The 16,867-nt window shown below is 40.7% G+C and overlaps 2 protein-coding genes across 3 annotated transcripts; one reads left to right on the top strand and one right to left on the bottom strand.

Annotated features, from left to right (window-relative positions):
• Positions 1–824: 824 nt before the first annotated feature.
• fahd2a (fumarylacetoacetate hydrolase domain containing 2A) lies at positions 825–8,082 on the bottom strand. Of its 2 annotated transcripts, none has more exons than XM_083905344.1 (8): positions 8,048–8,082; positions 4,697–4,959; positions 3,563–3,779; positions 2,572–2,631; positions 2,338–2,500; positions 1,630–1,738; positions 1,350–1,437; positions 825–961 (listed from the first exon to the last, which is right to left on the bottom strand). In XM_083905344.1, the coding sequence occupies exons 1-8, from the start codon at positions 8,075–8,077 to the stop codon at positions 899–901; spliced, it is 993 nt and encodes a 330-aa protein (XP_083761470.1). In that variant the 5' UTR covers positions 8,078–8,082; the 3' UTR covers positions 825–898. The 2 variants fall into 2 exon arrangements, with proteins under 2 accessions (XP_083761470.1, XP_083761469.1); XM_083905343.1 differs by having other exon boundaries at positions 4,697–4,962; positions 8,048–8,080.
• A 1,663-nt stretch (positions 8,083–9,745) lies between these two features.
• Positions 9,746–16,865, top strand: LOC310940476 (putative aminopeptidase W07G4.4). The gene is made up of 16 exons (XM_083905453.1): positions 9,746–9,830; positions 10,513–10,554; positions 10,647–10,737; positions 10,926–11,074; positions 11,417–11,525; positions 11,961–12,088; positions 12,184–12,283; positions 12,436–12,511; positions 13,342–13,427; positions 13,603–13,707; positions 13,857–13,932; positions 14,023–14,141; positions 14,687–14,770; positions 14,875–14,932; positions 15,855–16,036; positions 16,132–16,865. Exons 1-16 carry the CDS (start codon positions 9,820–9,822, stop codon positions 16,267–16,269), a joined length of 1,554 nt encoding a protein of 517 aa, XP_083761579.1. The 5' UTR covers positions 9,746–9,819; the 3' UTR covers positions 16,270–16,865.
• The last annotated feature ends 2 nt before the right edge of the window (positions 16,866–16,867 follow it).

Below are 16,867 nucleotides of genomic sequence, written 5' to 3'. Positions count from 1 at the left end.
CACAAACCAGAAGCTTGCTGCACAAACAAATAAGAGCGACAAACTTCTGCGAGTCATCGTACTCATTGTGTTACAATCTGCAGTCTCACCATTAGATTTCACTAATTCCTGAACGCATCGGACCTTTAATCTGTCAATTAAAAAAATAATAGATTGTTTTGATTGATATGTTGTGTATAAAATGGATGAAATTGTGTCTAATATCCACCAAATGTTTCCCAAACTTCAAACGTATTATTCAGATACAGCTGAAATCATAGAACTTGCCGTCTTTTGCTGTGTGACTTCCTCCCTCAACTTATGCTTTTCACAGAAAAAGAACATTAGCATGAATTTACAATTTAGTTTAGAAATCCATAGAGTGAAGGGAGGGATTGCAGTTTGGTGGTTTGATGTCTCATGTTGATGTGCCCTTGACAAATAACAGGGAACCTAAAAATCCTGCTGCATCGTACAAAATCTCTGAAGAGATGAAATCCAAACTCAGATGATGGTAATTATGAAGACTTTGTCATGTGATTTATCACCGGGACTGTTAAACCTAATTAGAAATCTAACATTTGCATATGTTTTTTTTTTTCACATCGACTCCACTCAGCGGGCTCACAGTTTTCTGCTGTGTCGTGTGATGAGTGGGAGGCTGTTAATGGGGGTAATTTTGCAGCTGGTGATGACTGTCACTATGACAGTGACTCAGTGAGAGGTTTAGCTGCAAACGCCATATTGAGTCATGTAATTAAACCGTTTCCTGTCCTCCTTTTTTTCCCTCTTCCTCACAATTTATGTACAACTAGAAACATACAGCAGTTTACAAACCTTCACAGAATCAGATTTTTTATTGTGTAACGCAAGAAGTGTAACAGCCTTCATTCATTTTTTGAGCCGTTTGTCTCAGAGTTTAGACGACTTTGTTGATTATAGAGCCTATCTGGTCTATCTGGCACTCCACCACGTCTCCTTTCTGGGGAAAAAAGGAAACGATAGAACACTCGGTTAAAAAACAACTGCACAATATGTCCCTTTATCTCTGAACCTTACAATATTTACATTGTACTGGACTATACTATTTAAAGTGGTTTGACAGATTAATATGAGGAGGTGGTGGTGTGAGTGAAAATGGTTCATGTTTGTCCCAAAGTTTGTACCCTTTGTTGCCCAAGCAGTTATTGCAGAGAGTGAGTTGTGGTACCGGTCTATAGTCTAGTGTTTTTGTGTGACAGTGTGTCTCAGTGTGTATGTGTGCGCTCGTGTTCTTTCTGTGACGCAGCGACTCATCGCTCAAAGGAAAACCGAAGCTATAAACACGATTCTTTCTCGACTTGTTTTTGTCAGTTTCACACAGTGATCACCTTGAGGAAGACGGGTGGCTTTCTGAACACACCGACGCCTGGAGGAGTGCCTGTCAGGAACACATCTCCTGGAGTTAAAGTCATAAACCTGACAAGAGGAAGAAAAAACACATTCACTACCATCAAAACTACAGTGTATTGTTTTGTGGGAAGCTCGAACAACACCACACAAAGTGATCCTCCTGTGGATTCATCTCTGACACAATTTGATTTCCACAGTTTCTTAAATGGAAACTCTGCACTCTCGCAGACACTCTGGTAACTGAGAGTCTGGACTTACTTTGAGACCCAGGCAACCAGCGCTGCTGTCTGAAAGATCATCTGCTCAGTGTTGCTGCTCTGGACGGTCTCTCCGTTAACCAGGCAGCGGACGTTCAGGTTGTGAGGATCTGACGGAGAAGTGACGGCTCATTTTATTCCTGTTTCTGTCTTCAGACATGGACTTCTTACTTTACAGCTTTTCACGAAAATAATGGGACAGTTCCACATAAATAACATCGTCTTTTCTTTTATTACTAGGATTACATTAAACTAGTGATACACCTGTTGTAATATTCTGTCCAGACACTGATTTTTAAAATACCTTTTTGTTTGGTTTATTTTTGGTGTTTTGAAGCCTTCAGTCCTTCACACCATCTTTGAATAATAATAGACAAGATTTTTCTCCTTTCTGGTCCTTTTCATTCTTTTGCTATTGTTTTATATAACATTTACTACAGTATTTGATCACAAGAATAACTTGCTTTTTGAAAAATCTTTTCCATACTACATCACCTAGATAAACATCAATATCTTCATTGCTGACCTTTAACCACATTGTCCAAACATATTCTTACACCTAAAGTCTTCTTTGAACAATGTTTAGTATTCCCATAAAGCAGCTGCTGCTACTTCTGTCCTAAAACATGTTTTTTTTCAGGTTACTAAAGGATTGACCAGACTCATCTCCCTCCTTCACTCTGCCTAATGTGGTCTCTGTTCCTCTCACCTTTTACAGCATCAGTGGTTACTAAGGCAGGACCAAGAGGACAGAAGCTGTCGAAGGTTTTTCCAAGAAGCCACTGCTTCCCATTCCGCTTCATCTGCCAGTCACGTGCACTGACGTCATTGGCCACAGTGAATCCAGCCACATACGAGAGAGCTTCTTCCTCCTGAACAACAAGGAGAGGAGCAAAGTATGTTTCAGCTTCACGGCCATCAGAGGTGACGCTGTGATGCTCACCTGAATGTGTTTTCCTCTTCGTCCAATCACAAAGGCCAGCTCCACCTCCCAGTCCACCTCCTTCACTCGGACAAAAAAGAAAACACAGATGAAGCAAACAGTGTTGAGTAAAACACATTAAAGGAAGGAATGTCTTTCAGGGGCCCTTACGATTAAAACATTATATATTTCTGTAACGTTAAGGCCTTTTTTTCATGATCATACATACAAGATGTCGACATGTAGTTTAAAACTAATATAAATACTGAAATGGTATTAAAATATGACAATCAAATGCAGGGTATGGGCTGAATGCACTGCTGCCACTTTGTACCACAGTAGGAAAATCAGCAACTACATTAACGATTGGTTTATTCAGTTTATTTCTTTAACGGTCATATTATTTGGATCTCGTTTAGTGTGTCATTAAATGCAAATAGAGTGTGATTTGTGTCTGTAAATAACAGACAAACTTCTGTCTGTTTTTAATCATCAGAATCCAGGGTCTTGGATGTGGAGCTAGAGAAGATAAACCCCTCTCTCAGCTGGTGGTCACCTGGCTCTGTGGAGCTCCAGTCTGGTTTCTGAGTGCATGACACACACACACACACATCTGATTAAAGGTAAAGTAAATCTCTATGGTGCTACATATACATTTTATGAATCTTCTAAATATTCCAACTCTGCAGACACTGAAGCAATGTCCCCGCAGCACCACCTCAGTCTGGGTCCGTTTTTTGTGATTATCACAAATGAAAAACTGTATTCAAAACTCAGCTTGTCAACACTACAGCTGTTGACCACAGCAGTGATTTCTCGCCACACTGTTGTTTTCTGCCTTCCTTTGATTCCACTCATTTTCAGCTTTTTCGGTCATATGAATACACTCGGGTGTGGTATTCAGCTGCTGCATTTATCAAAGGCCAATCAGGCGTACAGCAGGACTGCGTGGTAATCGCACGTTTCATGAATCCCGCGTGGGACTTGGCGTGGAGTTATTGTGTTGTCATACCTGGCTCTCTGAAGGTAGCGCGATGTCGTCGTACGGTCCTGTGATGGCGTTGGGGAACTTGCTGAAGATGATGGGCTCTGTGGGGATGGGGGCGTTCTGCTCCAGACAGTGGTCACGGTAATTCATGCCCACACACACCACCTTCTCTGGAGCCAACACGGGAGACAGCAGGTGGATGTTTGAGCGCTCCACCACACACTGACCGGACGCCAAGGCCCTGAGGAAGAGGAGGAGGAAGATGAAACATGATGATCTGTGACAGAGATTGAAGAGGAGAAACTCTTGTGTTGATGAAGATTAAGTAAGATGATGGATCATAATTCTAACAATTTGAGAATCGACTGAAGGGTAAATTTAATTTTAAAAGGTAAAAAAAAAAAAAAAGGATAAACAGGCACTAGAACTGAAAATTATTATGCTTTAGATTTATTTAGACGTTTGTTTATGAATAACACAATTTAAGGACATTAAGTGTGACGATGATTCATGAGGAGGAGAACGACAATGATTTGAAAGCGAGATGTGAGCGATGAGGATCATTTAGGGCAAAGAAGACTTTGTGAATCAGTGAATCAGAATCTTTATTGTCATTGTGACAATGAGACGTTGCACGACGAAATTAAAAGTGCAAACATTTACAAAATGTTAATGTTCTTAACTATGAAACATAAACCTGGGATGTGCAGCCAGATGGCGTCACTGAGCGCCAGTCAAACAAACGATGGTGGGAATCTAAGTGGCAATACTGATGAAAATATGACATTTCTGCTTCTGCAGAATAATTGGTGTTAGATCTAGAAAGCAAATGACATATTAAACATTAACACTTTTATTTAGGTCCACAGAGGTAGTATAGTTAATGTACAACTAGCTGTAAGAGTTAGTCTCTCTCGCTCTCTCTCATTTTTAAAGGTTGATTGCACAAAAATACTATATCTTTAAGTTTTAAAGGATCAATCCACCCAATCGGCAGCAAGACGCAGGCACGATCAAAATGTAGTTTTTGTTTGTAACGTGAATGTAGTCCTGACCACCTGACATACAGACGACCCTTTCTGCACTTTGTCTGTAACCTAAGCAACCAGTTATCTCTTGTTTTCGAACACTTTTTTGTAATGACGTGTGGAGTCACACCTCTGCGCACACTCCAGACCCTTGTCTCCAAGCTCCAGCAGCTCCCTCATAGTCGAGGGCATGGAGGGGTCAAACGCCTTCAGATCCACCACGCCTCCAGACCCTTCACCCTGCTCCACTCCCACTCTGATGCCTCCTTCATCACCTTGGCGACGAAACTGGACCAAACGCATGGCTGCTCCACTCAAGCCTCGCCTGTGCTGGTTTGCTGTTTGCCTTCGAAAGAGTAAAGTCTTGAAGATGCAAAAGGTGCAAAGTCTCATCTGCTGAGGACAAAATAAATCAAGTAAACAAATGATGAAAGAGAGAGAAAACAGAAATCAGACAAAAACCTAATGAGTTTTCCTTCCCAGAGGGACTCCTGAAGACCGTCTTTCATCAGTTCGTAAATTGTTTTTGGCAATCTGCCAGATGTCATTTATCTGCAGGATATATTTATCACCAGTTTCCCTTTTGTTTGCATGAAGAACAAAAACAAAACACACTCATCCATCCTATATGCTGATCTTAATCATTGCATATTTTAATTTATAACAGTGAATAATGGTAAAGTGGAATCATAAATTTGAAAATTTAGACAATTTGTTAACTAAATAAAAAACAAACAAAGAAATATACTGATCATAGTAACAGAGTGTTACTGCAGCAAAATCACAATCATCTTTTTAACTACAGTCTCTATACTATAGTCACGACAGTAAAGATACAATCAATACTGTGTCGCTGTAAACTAGTCTTATATATCTTATAATCTTAAATATTGATGTTTTAATTAACAAATTAAGGAGCCCTTTCACTCTCTGGGCGACCATTTCCTCATGGCAGTGTTGCTCAAATGAATGAGGGAATCTTGGGTGGAAGTTACCTGGACAAATTTACAGAAGGATAATGTCGGAGAAAGCTACGTTAAGAGATGCCCCGTCCACTTTCAATACATAAGACTTCATGCACTTTGTTCTTCATGTTGTGAATAACGGAGAAATCCTGCACTTTTTACTTTTCAGTTAGACAGATATTGTGATGTATGATTGTCTTGCAATATAACGATTATCACAGACTTGTTGTATCGTGATATTATTGATTTGGTGGACCATGTATAGTGTATTTTATCGTGAGGTACCCTGGGATTCGCCACCATCTTATTTTTGAGTATGCATGAGTTGCTTTGACAGTGTAATATCTGATCAGTCTGCGTACATTGTAGACACAAATACACATAAATCAATTCCTATCTGATTTATTTCCACATACAACACGACGCTGAAGTTGCCTCCGATTCGGCACTTAAGGGGAAAGTTAAGGGGAAATAAACTTGATGCGCAGTGCGACTGTTTGCACACTGGTTGTCTGTTTTTTGTGACACTTCTTTATGTGAAAACATTTTAGACATATTAGGTAAGACATTAACCTTGCATGACATCCACTGTTGTATTTGTGAAGCTTTTATTTTATTTGTGAAAATTCTAAAGGGGAGATTTCACCGTTTTGTTTTATACTCAGACCTCATTAAAACAGGTCCTGATCCAAAACCACTGTACCTAGACTTCTGAAATCTGGACTAGAGTAATCTACAGACCCTGAAGATTCATAAAAACACACTCTCTGGTTTGTGAAACCTTTATTCTATTTGTGAAAATGCAATAAAGGCACATTTCAACGTTTTTTCAGCATATAGACCACTTTGGACCAGGTCCTGATCCAAAACCACTGTACCTAGAAGTCTGTATAGACTGTCCAACAAAGATTTATCCTCCAAAATATTCAGTACACTGTTAACACAGAGAAGACGTATTTCTGTCATAAGTTCTCCAGAGGCCTGTGATCTCATGCAGCTAAAACCTGTAATCAGATCTCAAAGAAGAAACATGAGTAAACATAAAAAACAAACACCCAAAATCCAAAGTTAAACTTACTTTCTACTGCTGGATGCTTTTTAGCTATACTTACATCAGCTTTTGCTCAGGAGGCAGAGCAGGTCGTCCACCTGGAAGGTTAGTGGTTCTATTCCCAACTCCTCCAGTCTGTGTTATCACATCGTAGTGTTCTGAGGCAAGACACTGAACCCATTGCCTACTTGCCCCCAAATGGGTGTCTCATTGGGGGTGTGAATATAGTCTTGCTAAAAAGTCATACCATTTACTGAAATTATACTTTTATTAATTTAATAAAAAACACACTCTCTGATTTGTGAAACCTTGAAAACTTTATTATATTCATGAAAATTAATAAAAGTATAATTTCAGTAAATGGTATTGACATTGACTGACATTCCAGTTGGACGACCTGCTCTGCCTCCTGAGCAAAAGCTGATGTTAGTATAGCTAAAAAGCATCCAGCAGTAGAAAGTAAGTTTATCTTTGGATTTTGGGTGTTTGTTTTTTATGTTTACTCATGTTTCTTCTTTGAGATCTGATTACAGGTTTTGGCTGCATGAGATCACAGGCCTCTGGAGAACTTATGACAGAAATACTTACAGTGTAAGATAAATAATTCTCTGTGTTAACAGTGTACTGAATATTTTGGAGAATAAATCTTTGTTGGACAGTCTATGAAGACTTCTAGGTACAGTGGTTTTGGATCAGGACCTGGTCTAATGAGGTCTGAGTATAAAACAAAAACGGTGAAATCTCCCCTTTAGAATTTTCACAAATAAAATAAAAGCTTCACAAATACAACAGTGGATGTCATGCAAGGTTAATGTCTTACCTTACATGTCTAAAATGTTTTCACATAAAGAAGTGTCACAAAAACAGACAACCATTGTGCAAACAGTCGCACTGCGCATCAAGTTTATTTCCCCTTAACTTTCCCCTTAAGTGCCGAATCAGAAGGCTGGCGAATCGGAGGCAACTTCAGCGTCGTACATACAACTGAAACTGATCTGACGATTTGAAATATTGTAGCTGAACATTGTTATGTTTAAACGGCCAGTCATTACATCATCTTTAATTTTGCTGTATTTTAATGATGTGTTGCAGTCGCACATAAAAACTGTACTCATTTGTACTCACCCACTGGGACAGACTCCTGTGGAAACAAATCTCCCTGACTGACCTGATTCTCTGACCAGAATCATTGCTTTCACAACCCAGTACGAGTTAAAGGTCATAATTCCTCTCACTGACAAATAAGTAATGCGTCAACAAGTCTGACAGCAGTCTGACAGCTTCTGTCTACTGATTTACTAACAAAACTGCTGGCATTTGCAGCATTTACAGAGACACCTGAACGCAACAGCAGCATATTTACCACCAAATGTTTATTTTCCTGCTTCAATGACACTTAATTTACACTTCATTTACTTTGCTTGTAAAAGTGCTCGTTGTTAACTTACCAGGTTGGTTCACTCACCTCTTTCGTTTCTCTCCGGATTAAACACATGGATGTATAATATGAACTGGATAGAGCTCCGCCCCCTCTGCCTTGAAGACAATGTTTACATGGTGGCCACTGTGGGTACTGCAACAAAAAATCCCACGGAGCCCAAAAACCAATTTTCCCATTGACCACAATAGTAAAAGAGACGCGTGTAAAAGTGTCCACAGGACACCTCGAGACATGGACACGGGCTTTTATAAATCTTTATATTCTATATTTTTAATTCATGGAGTTTCATGTTTGAAAAACATTCCTAAAGGCCATAAAAAGCCCAGACAAATCTTATTTTTCAGAGTGACGTCACAGCTGTGTACGAGCACAGCCAAGCGCGGTCATGTGGCGTCTCGGGAACGGCGCTACTGTCAGTGAACCGTACGACATGAAAACTTCATGAGAAATGTGAATAAATGAAGACAATGAGGGGTTTTCGTTTACATTTTTAAAATATTATGACAAAGCAGGTTTTAATTGTTTATTCGGCGCTCATTAACATTTATTTTCAAACGTATTATCGATGTATTAACGAGCTGTTGTGTGGATTCATTGAGGAGAGGAGACTGACATGCTGCACTTTATCACTGTGTTCGGTTCCGGACATCGTTACACTGATGACGGTGTGGACTGTGGAGCTGTGACCGACAAAAACAACATGATTCCTGTAACACATATAAAGTAATAGTCACGGTCCTAACCCAAATAAACCATTTTATTGATCGTTTTAATTTTTAACTCCGTCATTGTACTTTTCAGCTTACTATATTCACTTCGCTATCGTTGGTTTTGCATTTATTTACAAATCCATGGTTAAAAGCCGAAGTTAACGTGACGGCGGTATTCATGAAATCCGCTAGCGCACGTCATTAGCGTACTCCCATCATGCCTTTCGCTGTTCATGTACGCGCCGAGCAAGTCGATAACGCGGACGGCTTGTTCACATAGCAGAGAGACATTATGGTAGTGACACTACTGCGCATGCTCTATGGGGCCCTATAAACCGGAAATAAACGCGGAAGTCTAAAACTTTTTTGGCATATTCTCATATGCGCTGGGTGAGCAGCTTCTCAGCTTCATAGGAATGAACGGAAGCGGAGGGGCGGTGCTCTATCCAGTTCATATTATACATCCATGATTAAACAGGACAAGATTGTTTACTACTTCCGGGTTGTGTTTTGTAGTCCGCGAGGTTAGACCTGTCACAAACGAAACGAGACACATTTATCAACCTACTTAAACCCGAACAAACAAATTTGACGAACTATAATGTTAATGTTAATCTAATGTGTCCGCCTTCCTTTATTAATATAGGTTTGCCCAACAACAACATGCTGCTAATGTTTTTCTCTTTGTCATTTATCCATCGTTGATGGATATTTCTATCCAACTACAATTCCCGAGCCTCTCCTTGAAAACGCCTTCACGATCAATGGGAAATGACCAATTACTTTATTACGTTCAGATTGAAAAGATAAATCAGACCTATTTAGTGTGCAAGTAACTACAACTATACTGTGTATAACTTACGTGAATGTACGTAACAACTTTATAATCGTTGTTTAGCTAACGTGACAAAAACCTAAATCAGATTCAGGTTGCGTTTTACGTTTTTGGTTGGTTGTAATAATTACGAGCCAGGAGAAGGCCGTGAAGGCATCGTGGGTGTCACGTGATCCACCGGAGAGCAGTGCAAAGCAGTCGCCGGTTGTCTTCCTCTTTCGCCCTGAAGATATTGGAGAAGGCGGACGAAAATGTGCACCGGGTGAGACGATCAGACTATTGTGTCGCTACTTTTGTGTTAATGTTCTCAAAGATTGACGCGTGAGCGGAAGAACAGCCGAGGAGACGGTCTGTTCTTCAGTGTAGTACAGGGTGTTTCCCCCGCAGCTAATTTAATCCCATGTTCTAATGTGTCTGTTATACGGTGAGATTGGAGAGTCGTTATATAGTGTAGTTTAGTCAGATTGTAACAAAGGTGGATTGGTTTTCCACTGAATGCTCTCTGTGTTTGTAAATTGGAGATGGTTTCACTATGATTGTAACGGAAACCTCGTTTATTTACCCTCAGCAGCAGGTTTCAGGTCAGGCCAGAATTGTGTTTTTAATATTAGAAAACTGCTTTTATCAATCAATCAATTAAATACAATTATATTTTAACAGACCATAAATTGTCTATAATTGTTGTCTCTCAAGGAGCACACTGGGTACAAAGTCTCAGTTAATTAATTTGTTCAATGTTTTACCAGCTGTTAATGATTGCTGGTACCAAAGGTCCTGCAGGATTCCACACTAAATTCGCTCCGATCATTAACCTGACTTATAAAAAACTGACATTAAAGTCTTAAGTGCACAGTTCTCTGTGAGATAGCTAATGCAGTCACCTGACTGCTGCTGACTCGGCATGTACAAGAGGAACTGAGAGTTTTGTTTTGTCTCTCCTCTAGAGGCCAGCCCATGGAATGGACCACTGACATCAGGAATCAAAAGTAAGTATCTGGAGACGTTTCTGTGCTTCCTCTTTAGCTGAGACCTTGTGCAGATCGTGGTGTGCTCAGTGACGACTTTGCTTTCTTTCCAGTTTCGATGGCATCGTCTTAGTGACCCAGAGCCATGACACTCTGTCCTCCGAGCTCGAGTGTCTCAAAGCTCCTTTGCAGGACTACAGCGTTGTAAGTGTCTGCTCTTCTGAACAGCTGCAGCCAACAACATTGATTTGTTCTGTTCAAATCAACAATAATAGCAGTAATGATGTGTATGTTACATGATGTGTCAGAACGCTCCTTTGTTACCAGTTCTCAGAACTACACGTGATGGACAGAATTCTTTGTTGATGTTGTGTTTTTTTCTGCACCTCTAGGTGGACAGTGGCCTGGGGGAGGAAGTGGTTGTGCTCAAGGTCCCTGGTCTCCCTGGTAACCGGTTGGTGTTTGCATCCACTGGCCCAGTAAACCGAGACTATGATGACGTCCGGCGCTTCGGTGATGCAGCAGTCGGTGGCATCAAACGGTCAGTTATTGGCAGCCGATTCTTATCAAATAGGAGGAGTGGGATGTTTTGAACGTATTAGGCTGAATCTCAGTGTTTGTGCAATGACTCAAGCTCGACCCTCGACCTTCACAGATTGAATAGTCATTATCTGTTCAGTGGTGGCTAACATGTTTCCTTGTTTGTTTTCTTTACATTAAGATGTTTGGGTGATGTCAGGCTCCAGTTTCACTATTGTGCAGAAACTAATGGAATGTTTGAGTAGATAACAGTGATTCTTGGTTCCTCCCATTTTCTCTTCTAATGCCAGGGTCATTTGCGTCTAGTTGGCAGGGAATCTTACTCCTCTTTGTGTCTTTCCAGGGCCTTGAAGGCTGGCATGCAGCGCCCCCTCCTGGTGTGCCCTCCACACAAGGACTATCAGAACGCTGCCTTGGTGGCTGCACTCGGAGCTCTTCATGCTCTCTACATGGTGAGAAACGGATAAAAACCTCCTAATCCAAAGCTTTTATAAAGGCTGTGTTCACACTTACCAACCAATGTTCCTTAAACTTTCTACTCATATTCCTCTGTCGATCTGAGTACAAGTGGACAGTTTTAAATGGGAATTGCACTCATGTCATGTCCTGTGTCCAATCTTCTTGTTATCATTGGCTGTTTGGCAACATGTTTGCAGTTGGGTTAGTAATCAGCCCACACACTGGTGGCTGATTGGTGCAGACTCTGCCCAACTGAATCCTCGGTGAAGTCGGGTAAAAAATCTTGTCGTGTGTCCCCAGCTTTAGGCAGACTTGGTTGCTCTCACTGAAAACATGGCTGCCAGTGGGAACATATATTCGCTTTAAAACACAAAACAAATGTCTGCTTGTGGTGTAGTTTTTCATGACGTGTCTTTTCCCCAACAAAGCCCATTGAAGTGAGGGAGGCCAGCCTGAAGCCCACCAACCATAAGGTGTGTGTTCTGGGGCTGTGGGCTGCAGAGGAGGTTCATGGAAAGAGGCTGGTGGAGCTAGCTGATGCTCTGGAGAGTGGGAGGTCAGTCACATTATTGATGTCATTTCCTGCTGAGACCATGTCCTGTGTTGTTATTCACTCAGTCGTTCACCAGCGGTCTCATTTTCCCTGCTCAGACTGGCATGCCGTGACATCGGAGGCTCTGATCCTGAGCGAATGGCTTCCCCTCGTGTTGCCGAATACGTCCAGGATCTTTTTAAAGACAGTCCTGTGCAGGTAAAACAGGATATATCATATGTGCCAAACACACACAAAAATAGACAGTATATTTAACCGACATGAGGAAGTTAATTCTTCAGTTCCAGTCAGACCAGCTGTGCAGGTGTTTAGGCCTCTGTTTAAGAATGAATGTGTTTATTCACCCTCAGGTTGAAGTGGTGAGTGATCTAAAGGTTCTGGAGAAAGAGTATCCCTGCCTGGCTGCCGTCAACCGCTGTGCTAACAGTACGAGTCTTCATTTTTTTTTTGTTTATTTTGTCATCTTAATTAAATAGAAACAAGTGCAGTAACACTGACGAACTGCATAGCAATTATCGGTTGGAATGTTTCATATCATTTGTAGCCACTGCCGATTTCCAGCACCCATCCCAAGACATAATCACAAACTTGACCCTCAAAATGGCCACTTCAAAAAGCTGCTACAAAACTTTAAAGATTCATATTTATTCAGCTTTTTCTGCATAAATCCCTTAAACAACTTCAGCCCTGCTCAAAATGACCAAAGATTCAATCATTTTGTAGATGTTAACCCTTGTAAATGCCAGTTTGATTACATAAATCCACCAGCCCCTCCCCACATACGTTATATGGCAAATAACTGATTTTTGTTTTTTTCATAAATAATATTGGCATTTAAAGGGCTAAAATCATCCACAAAATGATTGACTATTTTCTAGTTTTGATCAGGACTGATCTGTACTATCTGATCCGTACTGAATCTATACCATTTTTATGGCAGTGGACCTTTTTGTCCTCATGACTTATGAGTATGGCAAATTGTGTTTACAGTGTTCTATTGGTCATTTACATGAACAAGATTTTTAAATTTGTCAAGAGAGTGACAAAAAAAAAAATCCATATGCACCAACACAGGCAAAATGATGACCAGATCAAGACGAACAATTTGCCCAAATGGACAAAAGTGTCCATAATAACAAAGATTTGACTAAGTGACGCACATACTCTACTGCTAATAACCAGGCTCTGGACTGTTACACATGGCGGTGTCTTTCATCATTGATTACATATTTATTCCATGTGTCCTCCTGTTACAGCTGTGCCCCGTCACCAGGGCAGAGTGATCAAGCTGCAGTACTGTGGAGAGGGACCAATCCAGAAGACACTTATGTTGGTGGGAAAGGTAAACAAAGAAAAAAAAGAATACTAAAATATAAAAGAAAAGCAAGAGTTCAAAATAAACATACTTGAGTATAAATAAGTAAAAAAAAGACATAATAGTATAATAAACAGACTTAGTAGTTAGTTAGTTACCCCTAACCTTCTTGTCATTCACTGGTTCTAACGTGCGTTTCTAGGGAATCACCTATGACACTGGTGGAGCTGACATCAAGGCCGGTGGGTTTATGGCTGGGATGCACAGGGACAAGTGTGGAGCTGCTGCTGTTGCTGGCTTCTTCCAGGTAATTGACCTTTGCACCCCAAAGATGGTTTGGTGTGGCTCAGTGATTTCAAAATAGGAGCTGATTTATACTCGGATGTTGATTAAAACATTTTAGTAGGATTAGAATTTTATGATAGAAACTTGTGTGACTTCACTCTCGTTCTGTAGGTTTTAGCCAAGCTGAAGCCAAAACACCTGAAGGTTGTCGGCTCGATGGCCATGGTGAGGAACAGTGTGGGATCAGGTCAGTTTAATCAGCTTGTGTTGGGCTCAGTGCGATCAGTGTTAAAGCACTCTCTCTCCCTCAGGTGACTCTGTGTGTGTTTTTTCTCAGACTGCTATGTGGCAGATGAGCTGGTGGTTTCCCGTGCCGGTCGTAGAGTGAGAGTGGGAAACACGGACGCAGAGGGACGTATGGTGATGGTCGACCTGCTCTGTGAGATGAAGGAGAAGGTCAAACAATCTCATCACTGTTATTTCATTTGTACTTTTGAAACCTCTGAAATCCTCTTTCTCATAACAATAGTTTTGTTGTGACGATCAACACAGAGACGACTTCAACAATATCAACAATATACTGTATATTATTGACCAACTCATTACCCTTACAACCCAACAATGTTAATCTGCCCATTTTCATTATGCAATGCAGTATTTTAAGTTTTGCTCAAATGCAATCTCACAATTATGAATCTACCTGGGAGCTGTGTGATATTGACTGGGACATTGAATTGAATTTCAGTGACAATGAGGGAATTAAAAATCAAGTTTTCCCTAACGATTTTAAACATCTCCATGCTTGAAGTCTCTCTCACACAAGTTGCCACACATTGTCTTAACTCTATTGTGTGATGTTGTGGATAATCTAACCTAATGAAACAAGCAGAGATATGTTTTGCAGACCCCTGACTGACGGACTGACTGACACTGAGAATTGATTTCTTTAATTCTTCCTGATTTCTTCCATTTACCAAGAAGATCTGTTCTCTTTTGTGCAGGCAGTAAAAGAAACGTCTCCTCAGCTGTTCACTATTGCGACCCTGACTGGACATGCCATCAGAGCCATGGGACCCAACTACTCTGTGAGTCGTATTTGGCAATAGACAGAGAGATTTTGACATGTATACATCAAAATAGTTGAAAAGAAGCAAAAATAGTGAATGACTGACTGAATTTGTCCTTGTAGATCATCATGGATAATGGGCCGGCTCATCGCAATGGGAATGCTGCTCAGTGGCAGAAAGGTGAGAAAACTGTTTTAAAAAGATTTATACCACATTTTTGTTGAGCTTTAGAACAGATAGCATTTTGGCTGCTTTTTTCCATTATTATTTTTAAACATACAGTATATACAGAGGCTATACAGAGTGTCATATACCCCTTTTCAGCACAACCTATGGGGCAATCTGATATGTCACAGTTCAAATTTCACTTGACTCATTTTTATGAACACAAAGAAAAGAGAAATGGTCTATATTGTGACTTTATATCACTTCTTAAAATGCGATATAAAATGAATTGTAACTTTGACTCAACAACACAGAAGAAGACAAACGATGCATTTTTTAAAGCCTGTATATGTGACCTATAAACACACATCCCCAGAATGTCCATATAAGGAGTTGTGTATTATCCCCACGGCAATTTACCATGGGTGCACCTGCAGAACAGGTCTCTGCCATGTGAGCACTAAGAGTTAATTATCAGTCAGATGATATTTGAGTTTTCATTCATTTTGTGTTTGCGTTTCCGTCTATTTCAAAGGAAAACACCCAGGGAATGACTGGGACCAAATAAATAAAATGTAGTCGCAATAGTCAAGAAACATGGTGTAATAGACAAAGACTGATAATTGTGCAAAATGTAAAGTGGGTAAAAATTGGCAATATGACTGTAAATGTGCAGCTATCCTAGTGACGGATACTAATGTCTATATAAAAAGTACATAACGATGTAGCTATAACAAAGTTTGACCACAGCGTGAGAGAACACATAAGACCAAGGACATCATATGAAAATCTTGGCTTTAATCCCTCTTTTTGATGCGTAATGCCATGGAATGGCCAACAGATGTCGCACTTTTGACTTTGAAATCCTGGACTCCATGAGCATCATGCAAATTTATTTCCCCATCACTGATGTGGTGTTTGTTGCATTTTCCTTCAGCTGGAGAGAAGTTGGGTGATGTGTTTGAGGTGTCCAGCATCAGACGGGAGGACTACGACTTCCACAAGGGCAAGTCTGAGTACGAGGATATTCTGCAGTGCAACAACCTGCCGTCCTCTGCTACACCCCGAGGACATCAGACCCCTGCAGCTTTCCTCATCATGACCTCTGGGCTCGACAAGGTGCTTATATGATACATGACAGAATATGGAAATATAAGAAGAAGTGATGTGATTAACATATCATATCTATTTCAATCTTGCTTTCCCTCTAACAGTATGGTGTGGACTCAAACAAACCCCTGCCTTACTCCCACATCGACATCGCTGGATCCAGCGGTCCTTTCCCCGGTGTCCCTACAGGAGCTCCCATTCTCGCCATGGCAACCAACTACATCCTGTCCAATGGTCTCTAAACAGATGACACAAGTATAAAAAGAGCTATGGTTTTCTGCACTCACTCTGAACACAATAGTATAACCATCCAAGTACAACAATCACTGCCACAACATGTAATTTACCAAACATTTACCATTTTTCATGTGTGACATTACCTCGTACTGTATTTCTGTAAAACTCCTATTCTTGAGGTGGAGCAGTGGTTAGCACCTTCGTCTGACCACAAGAAGGGTCTTTTTCCCGAGCTAACTCCCACAGTCTAAAGACATGCAGTTAAGCTGGAGAGTGTGTGTGGTTGTTGGTCCTGCAGTGAGAGGCTGAGGACCTTTCCAGGATGAACCCTGCCTCTTGTGCAGTGGGATTGGCTCCAGCTCCCCCAGTGACCCTCAGGGGGTTAGTTTATTCATAAAGGATGGATGTTCTGTCTCCTCTCTGATTACCATTTTCTTAAAGGCCTGAATATTTTCTCAGGGGTTTATGGCAGTGTAAAAATAACATCCTTTTTTATGAGCAACTGTATGTGTGTGTGTGTTATAAAACTTGGACGTAGTTGTGTAATTTTTATACGAAATACAGATGTGACACCCTGATCAATTAAACAAATCAGAGCTCATT

Source organism: Microchirus variegatus (genome assembly GCF_963457635.1).
Source record: "Microchirus variegatus genome assembly, chromosome: 18".
Classification (NCBI taxonomy): Eukaryota; Metazoa; Chordata; class Actinopteri; order Pleuronectiformes; family Soleidae; genus Microchirus; species Microchirus variegatus.
Note: the sequence above shows the minus strand (reverse complement) of the source record. Positions and strands in the feature narration are given on the sequence as shown.